Below are 8,199 nucleotides of genomic sequence, written 5' to 3' on the forward strand. Positions count from 1 at the left end.
GAAGCACAATAATGATAGCAGTTAATATTTATCGAGTGCTACCTCTGTGGGGCCATTGTGTTGAGTGTCCTTCATATCCTCCCCAGTTAGCCTTATGAAATAGGCATATTGTCTACCCCTTCCCCCTCTCCCACCCTCCCCCCCCCCCAACAAATGAGGAAACCAAGGTTCATGGAATTAAGTTACTTGCCCAAGGCCTCTAACTCTAAGTGACAGATCTGAAATTTGAAACTGGGCTGCCTTTTGAGCCCTTCAGAGCCGTGAGCATGTTTGTGAACCTCAGCTGAGAGCCTGTTTGTGAACCCTGAAGAATGATACAAACCTTGTGCCCTTCTGCACAGAAGTGTCCTATACAAGTATGCAACTTGTTCTGACTGGCACTGGAGGTGGATGCCTGGTGAAGATAATTGTCCAAGGAGGCAGCTGATGGGATGGCTAGCATGGAAGGGCTTGTACCCCACACTGATCTGATTGGATCCCCATAGTCTGGGGAGGAAAGGGGGAGGGTACACAGTCTGAGTGGCTCTTTTGTGAAAGCAAGTTCTAGAGCAGGTTGAGGTGGGAAAGGAAGCTCCTAGGTACCAAGCCAGACCACAACAGTCGATTCAGTGCCCGGGCCTTCAGCAGGAAGAACACAGAGGCTGAGATGACAGGAAGCTCTCTGACAGGGCTCAGGCAGGGTGCCACTCCAGTCTGTCAGACTTTCCAAGAAAGTAGGGACACACAGCCCAGAAAATCAGTGCGTGTAGGAGCCAGCCCCACCTGTGACCCCTCCGTCCTCTGCCTCTCTGCCCTTGGGTTTCCAGCCACCCTGCTTCTACACTGCTCTCCCTGTGTCCACAACCTATGGGTTGGCCTCCCCGGCACTGCCTCCAGGCTCACTCTCCTCTTTCACACCAGAACTCTGTCTGCTGTGGCAGCTCCTTTGTTTACTGCCAGAGCTTGAAGGCCTGCCACCAGCCAAACACAACGAAGCCTGGCCAGGGAGGGCTAGGTTCCAGGTTCAGACTGGCCCCTCAGGGACAGGTAATGGCCTCCAAGCCAGGGAGGCAGCTCAAAGGTAGGCTGCCCCCTGCACCGGGCTCTTGTTTCAGGTCCTGACAACACAGGTTTTGGGCCTAGAGGGAAGGGACACAAGATCTGCCCATAGCTGGGCAGGAATCCTTACTGTTGAAACAGCTTTGGCTAGGAGCCCTGGGAATCAAAGACCCAGCTGGAGAGAGATGGGGAAAATGTTGGGGCCCCCTGGGTGGGAAGGGGAGGCCTAAACTCCCTTCTCTTAGTCTTCCCTCTCTTTGGCCAGGCAGAGCCTGGTCCTAAGCCCTTAGAAAGAGGACTTAGGTGCCCAAATTCCCCTACCAGAGGGCTGTGTTCCCCTCCCAAGCATTCATGCCTCATGCCCCCAACTAAGAATTCTAGTGGATACAGAGAAGTGGGCATTTACTCTGGGCCAAGCCCCAAGCAGGAAACGTCAGGATGTGTCTGGCATTTGTCTGCCTAAGGTTAGTGGGAAGGTTGCTTATCAAATGTATAATTATGTACTTGTATAATATAAAATGTAAAGGGGAAGGACTCCAGCTCTGTTTCTGGAGCTGGGGTGATGGGTAGTAAGTGATGGATGAGCGGGGAGGAGTGATAAAGGTGCTAAGCTGAAGGGTAGTGGAGCTACAGAAGATCATTCAAGAAACAGTGGTCAGTGGCAAAAAGAAGATGCCTCAACAGGGGAGGAGATCTCTGGCAGCCCAGGTTCCCCACGGAAAGGTAGAGGGCCCTCTAAATGGTGGCCAGTGGATTCTGTGAGTATATGGGGAGGGGGGCAGGGAGTGAATGAGGTGGGGATGATTTTAGAGGAAATGAAACCCCCAATTTCCCTCCCATGTAGGGTTCCATTTAGGAGACAATAAGCTTGATTGAGGAATGTCAAAAAGAAAACCTAAGTCTGTTGCCAGACCCCGGAGAAGCAGATGGAGATCCAGACCAAAAGGCCTTTGGAAGGAACGGGAGTGGGGTTAGAGGTAGCATTGGCCCTACTCAGCTTGTACTGTCTGTCCTGATTTGCTTCAGGCAACCCACCTCCCCTCCGTGGGTCAGTCATGCTTTGAGGAGGTCACTGGGTCCCCTGGAGTAAACAAGAAATTTGCCACCGTTTTAGTAACAGTTTTGCTTTTTATCTCATCAATGTACATTTTAATCTAACAGTCTAACAGCCTCACACTCCTCACCCCTGCCCGAGCCCTCTCCCGTCTTGCCCACCCCTGCCCAATCAGCATCTCATCTGCCCCAGGGGCAGAAAGTCACCAGGCACAATGGTGATTCAAGGTGGGGATGGCAGGTGTGGCTTTCCCAAGAGGAGCCCTCCCTGGAGAGTCCAGAAGCCAACAAGGCCCAAGTAAGGAGAAGTTGTGGGCTGGGTCTCAGGGGAAAACAACATCTCCTGGGTCTCAGTCCCATTCAGTCTGTCTCCCTGGGTCTGTCCCGGCAGTCAGAGCAGCAGAAGGGCAGAAATCCTCAGACAAGGGGACTTGTGGCTAGAAAGGAATCTCTAACCCAGTCCCACTCAGAGAGTAAGAGCAAGGCTGTTGGAATCCCCTTTCGTGCAGGCTGTGTAGACGTCCTGGCTGTATTTTCCCGACTTCTCTGATTCTGGAAGTGCAGGGAGGGACTCTTGTGACCAGCATCCTGGATGTGCCAGCCAGGAAGACAGAAGGCTAGTGCTGCTACCTGCAGCCACAAGACTCCACAACCATGTCCTCATACTGCTTATAGACCACGTTGTTGGCAGAGTCAATGAAGAGGATGCTGATGGGACTCAGTCGTGTGGGCACACAGCAGGTCGGTGGCGTGGACTCAGGGTCCATGGAGTTCATCAGGGTCTGGATGACGGCATGGTTCGTGGGCTCCAGATGGGAGCGCAAGGGGAACTCACATAGCCCTTCACAGTGGAAGGCCTCATACTCAAGGGGCGCGATGATCCAGTCATCCCAGCCCATGTCCTTGAAGTTGACATGCAGTGCCTTCCGACTGCAGCGGGCCTTGGGGTTCTTGCTGGGCCGTTTGCCCTGGCCGGTGGCCAGTGGGGCCCGCCTTTTTCGCCGCTGGCTGAACAGGTACTCATACACAGTCTTATCATCCTGGCCGGATCGGGCCTTAATCTCGTTAAAGAACAGGTCCCGTTTCTTGGTGCGGCCAAATACCAGGAACAGGGCCTTCTCGTGGACCTGCCTGGCAGCCCGGTCAAAGCCCAGGCCACGGAGGTCCATGGCCCGGCCCCGTTCCCAGGCCTCCAGCTCCAGGCACAGCTGGGCTGAGTTCTTAAAGTTTCGGAAGAGCTTCCAGATGTCGAACACCTCCCAGCCAGATCCATCCAGGCCTGGCACGGAGCGCACATCCAGCAAGGCTGCCGGCTGCCGGCCGCTGGGGCAGCTGGACAGCTTCAGCTGGGCAGCCCGCCTGATGCCGGGGGCCACTGGCTTGGCCGCGTCTGAGGGCTTCTTCCGCAAGATCCGCAGCTCGGCCCCTAGCAGCCCATCCTTCTCCAGGGCACTAATGTCAAACACGTACCTCTGCTTTCTGACCACAGGACCTCGGTCATCTAGAGAGAACACCCAGAAGTCATTCCCTGCAACCTCACCAAGGGAGCCAGTCACCTCGAGGCCTCAGGGAAGGGCCACAGCTCTCTCCCCTCTGGAGATAGCTTTCTTTGACCTCTCCCCGACTCTGACAGAGGCCAAGACCCAAACCACGAGAGGCTTTTTCAACATAAGGGAGCTTCTGAAACAGCCTACCAAAATAAACAAGGGTTGTTCATCTGTAACTGTGGCTGTGGTGATTTGAAAGATTCTGGGTGTTTGTGTCAAAGACAATGCGTATCAGAGATGCCTCTAGCTGTCCTTCTCCCATCTATTATTTTATATGATATCTCATTGGAGAGATAGGTGGGGTGGGTATTATAATTAGCCCTATTTTCCAGAGGAGGAACCTGAGGCTCAGAGAAATTAGGTGACTTGCCCAAGATCACCCAGCTAGGAAAAAGCAGAGCTGTAACTCTAGAACTTTTTTTTTTTTTTTTAATTTTTTTTTTTTTTTTTTTTTTCAACGTTTTTTTATTTATTTTTGGGACAGAGAGAGACAGAGCATGAACGGGGGAGGGGCAGAGAGAGAGGGAGACACAGAATCGGAAACAGGCTCCAGGCTCCGAGCCACCAGCCCAGAGCCCGACGCGGGGCTCGAACTCACGGACCGCGAGATCGTGACCTGGCTGAAGTCGGACGCTTAACCGACTGCGCCACCCAGGCGCCCCTAGAACTTTTTTTTTTTTAATGCTTATTTTTATTTTTGAGAGACAGAGAGACAGAGCATGAGCAGGGGAGGGCAGAGAAAGAGGGAAACACAGAATCTAAAGCAGGCTCCAGGCTCCAGGCTCCAAGCTGTCAGCACAGAGCCTGATGCGGGCTTGAACTCATGAACTGTGAGATCATGACCTGAGCTGAAGTCGGATGCTTAACCGACTGAGCCATCTGGGTGCCCCTAGTCTAGAACTTTTTATACTGAATCCTGAACTGCTTCCACTATACCTTAAAGAAGATCTTGGTGTTCTCATTTTACAGATGAGGCACAGAGAGGGAAAAGTGACTTGTGTAAATTTGCAGGTAGTTAATGATAAAGTTACAATCCAATTTCCCTTGCTTCCTAGTCTAATGATTTTGGTGTGTACATGTCTTACCATGCTGGGTATATGAGCATGTGTGTAAGTGACAGTTTGTGCATGTGTGTGTGTATATGATTGGGTTTATATGTGAATATGAAAGGTAAAGTATACATGAGTGACATGTGCACGTGTGATTGTGCTTGCGTATATATGTGTATCTGTAAGAAGCTTCCGTGTGTACATGTAAGAAGGTGTGTGTTCACATGCATACATGTGTGTGTGATTCAGCGTATATGTATAAACACACGGCTGTGTATGTACGAGAAACTCTGCCGTGTGTCTGAATCAGCATACTCTCTTTCCTAAATACCAATTTGCCATTGGGAAGCATTCATACATTGCTCTAGAAGGTGACTAATTAGGCCTTTAAACTCCCCATCTCCCCCTCTGCAAGTTCCCTTAGAGCTGGGGGGCACAAGGACTTATTTTATGAGCCCCCAAGGGGTCACAGCTTTCCCCGGCTGGGCAGGCGGCCAGGCCACCTCCCCCACCCCAGCCAGACCTGCTGCCTCCTGCTTCCTCCCACCCTGTCATTCCCCCACCGGCCTGGCCGGCTGGCTCTAATGAGGAGCCTCTCCCAATATCTGACCCCTCCCCCACCCTGCCAGCAAAGTCTTAAGACTCACAGAACCAGAGCATATGAACTGCAAGCAACCATGACAATAAGTAATCCATCTCTCTTTTCACACTTACGGAGAAACTGAGGCCCTGAGAGGGGAAGGGACTTGCTGAGATCACACAGCAAGTGGAGAGGGAGACGCCAAAACAGTAATGCTAACCGAGCATAAGAAGTGAAGGGAACAGATACCCTCCTGGGCTGATGATAAAAATGATGTGTTTAGGACAGGACACAAAGTGTTCATATTTGAATGGCTCTCAGAAATCACCCAGTCTTGGGGTGCCTGAGTGGCTCAGACGGTTAAGCATCCAACTCTCAGTTTCAGCTCAGAGGGTCATGATCTCACGGTTTGTGAGTTCGAGCCCCGCATCAGGCTCTGCACTAGCAGTGCAGAGCCTGCTTGGGATTCTCTCTCTCACCTTTTCTCTCTGCCCCCCACCCCCTATAAATAAACTTAAAAAAAAAAAAAAAGAAAGAAAGGAAGAAATCACCCAGTCCAATACCCATATAATTGTGCAGATGGGGAAACTGAGACACCAAAGAGAAAAGGGACTCCCTCAAGGTCACATTGTGAGTTAAGACCCTAAGTCTGTTGCACCCCCCACATCATACATTTAAATGTCGTTCCATGACTCCCAGATGCCTCATTTGCTGTCTTCACCTATCCTGCCTCCTCTGCCCCCTAGCTTGAAGGCAGATTTGCCAAACCACGGGTTTCTAGAGATTAATCTCTCTCTCTGCCATCTGAGAAAACCTACAAACCTCTGGAGCTTGGAAAGTCTGGCTAGCCCACATAGGAACAGAGCATGGCCTGGTAAGAGTCTTAGAGTGTGGTCCCCAACTCTGCCACCAACTGGCAGTTCTTGTCCCCTCTCTGGGCTTCAGTAACCCCCTCTGCACCTTGCAGGGATTGGCTCTGACTTGCCAGCAGCCTCAGACCCAGTACGTGGGGGGTCAGTCCCAGATACTACCCCAGGCCGATGCATGTGCTATCTCCCACGGGTGCAGTGTCAGGGCTCTGAAAGGCCCCTCCATGCATGCAGATGCCCCTCCCTCTCAGCCGTGCCCCTGCCCCCCCACCCCCTCACCTTGCCCTTTGTCAATAAAGCTGGTGATGGTGTTGGCCAGGCCAGCCTCCAACTTCACGCTGCTGTTGCCTCCCTTTCTGTCAGCATCGGACAGCGTCCTGTACAGCGAGAGCATGTACTCGTGGGGTGTGATGGGGGGCGGGCGGAACGGCTCCTTGGGCTCTTGAGGGGGCCCAGTCTCCCTGGCCTTCTTCAGCAGGAAGGGGCTGGGGACAGATCCTGCCTTTGGGGGTGACTTACCCCCAGGAAGCTGTCCTTTTGGGGTCACAGTCCGCGTTGCAGCCTGCCTTGTCTGGGAAGGGTGTCCTGGCTTGGGTTCAGGGCCACCCGATCTGGGGGGCAGCTTTTTGGGTTCATCCTTCTTGGGCTGTGTCAGGCCTGCTGTCTGCCCGGTGCCCCCCTTTGCCCTGGCATTGGTGGCCCCCCCACCATAGCTGTGACCCCCTGGCCTAAAGATGCTCCGGGCCAGAGGGGGCCTCTCCTTGGCTTCTGCTTTGGCCAATCCTGGCCTGGCCCCCTGGGGTCTCTGGCCCAAGTCAGGGGCACCCAACACAGTGCAGATGAATTCCAGGTCCAGCCAAGCCAGGTGCCAAAGCAAGAAAGTGAGGAGTTTGGGGAGTCTCATCCTCTGGCCAGCCGCTGAATGACACCAAAGAGAACGGCGGCAGGAGCGAAGGTGCCTCTGGTTTGGCAGGAAAAACCATGAAAGGAGTGGACCCTCAAAAGCAGCGGCAGCAGCAGTAGCAGCAGAAGGAAAGGCTTTCTCCTCAGTCTGAGACTCTTTAAGTCTGCCGGGTGTGTGTTTGTATCCAATCCCATAGTGGAAATGCTCTCGTATCCAGACGTGCACCGTCTCCAGTCAGCAGCTGAAAATAACTCGTTCTTGAAAGGAGAAAGCCGACCGCCCCCTTTCTCCTGCACAACTGACTGAGGGCTTGAAGGAGGCTTGTATAAGGCTGAGGGATTTTTCCAAGAAGGAAGAATGGCGTAATGCTGCCTGTGTGCTCCAGTTTTTTTTTTTTTTTTTTTTTTTAAGTTTTGAATCCTTTCCAGTGAAAATACTTCACACACACACACACACACACACACACACACACACACGCCTGCAGGTGCTCAGAAAAATCTTTTACAAACCTGAACTCAGGAATTGGAAACGGAATTCCAACCCAAACCAATTTAATTACTCTCTGATGTCATGCTGTCTAAACTCATTTAAGTGCGATATATTTATGTGAAAAAAATCACCGCTGCCCTTTCGAGGCCATGGCTCACGGGGGCTCTTGGCACAGAGCCCCGCAGCAGGGCTCTAGGCTTAGGGGGCCTCTCAGTCTGTGGAGCAGACTCAGGGGTCTTCACCTCCACCTCACGGGGCAGCCCACCCCACCTTCCTGAGGAGAGATACTGAGGAATGAGCTCAAGATCTTAAGCCCCAGAAGCATGGGGAGTGTGGGTTTTCAGTTAAGTCCTTGGGGTGTTTTAAAGCAGCTTCAACCCCTGCGTCTAGTCTGGGGCCTGATTTGTTGGGGGGGGGGCAGCACAGATGGCAGCATTTACCCACAGTTGCTTTTATTTTAATAAACTTGTGGTGACCCAGAGACAGAAAAATATCTGTACCTACTACACCCCTCCCCCCAAGTGCCATTGACAGAGCTCAGATGATTTCTTCAGGCTTCAGCGGGGACTGCTACCCCTGAGCCCACTCCTTCCATGGAAGCAGGTCCAGAGTGTACCTCACTACTACCCCAGCAAAGACAGACTCTGAGTTCTGTTGGAAAGAACTGGGG

The 8,199-nt window shown here is 52.5% G+C and overlaps 1 protein-coding gene across 1 annotated transcript; it reads right to left on the bottom strand.

Annotated features, from left to right (window-relative positions):
* Positions 1 to 1,425: 1,425 nt before the first annotated feature.
* GDF5 (growth differentiation factor 5) lies at positions 1,426 to 7,528 on the bottom strand. The gene is made up of 2 exons (XM_025932380.2): positions 6,416 to 7,528; positions 1,426 to 3,592 (listed from the first exon to the last, which is right to left on the bottom strand). Exons 1-2 carry the CDS (start codon positions 7,038 to 7,040, stop codon positions 2,718 to 2,720), a joined length of 1,500 nt encoding a protein of 499 aa, XP_025788165.1. The 5' UTR covers positions 7,041 to 7,528; the 3' UTR covers positions 1,426 to 2,717.
* Between the last annotated feature and the right edge of the window lie 671 nt (positions 7,529 to 8,199).

The sequence above is a fragment of the Puma concolor genome, chromosome A3, assembly GCF_028749965.1.
Source record: "Puma concolor isolate L17-30 chromosome A3, mPumCon1.1.hap2, whole genome shotgun sequence".
Taxonomy (NCBI): Eukaryota; Metazoa; Chordata; class Mammalia; order Carnivora; family Felidae; genus Puma; species Puma concolor.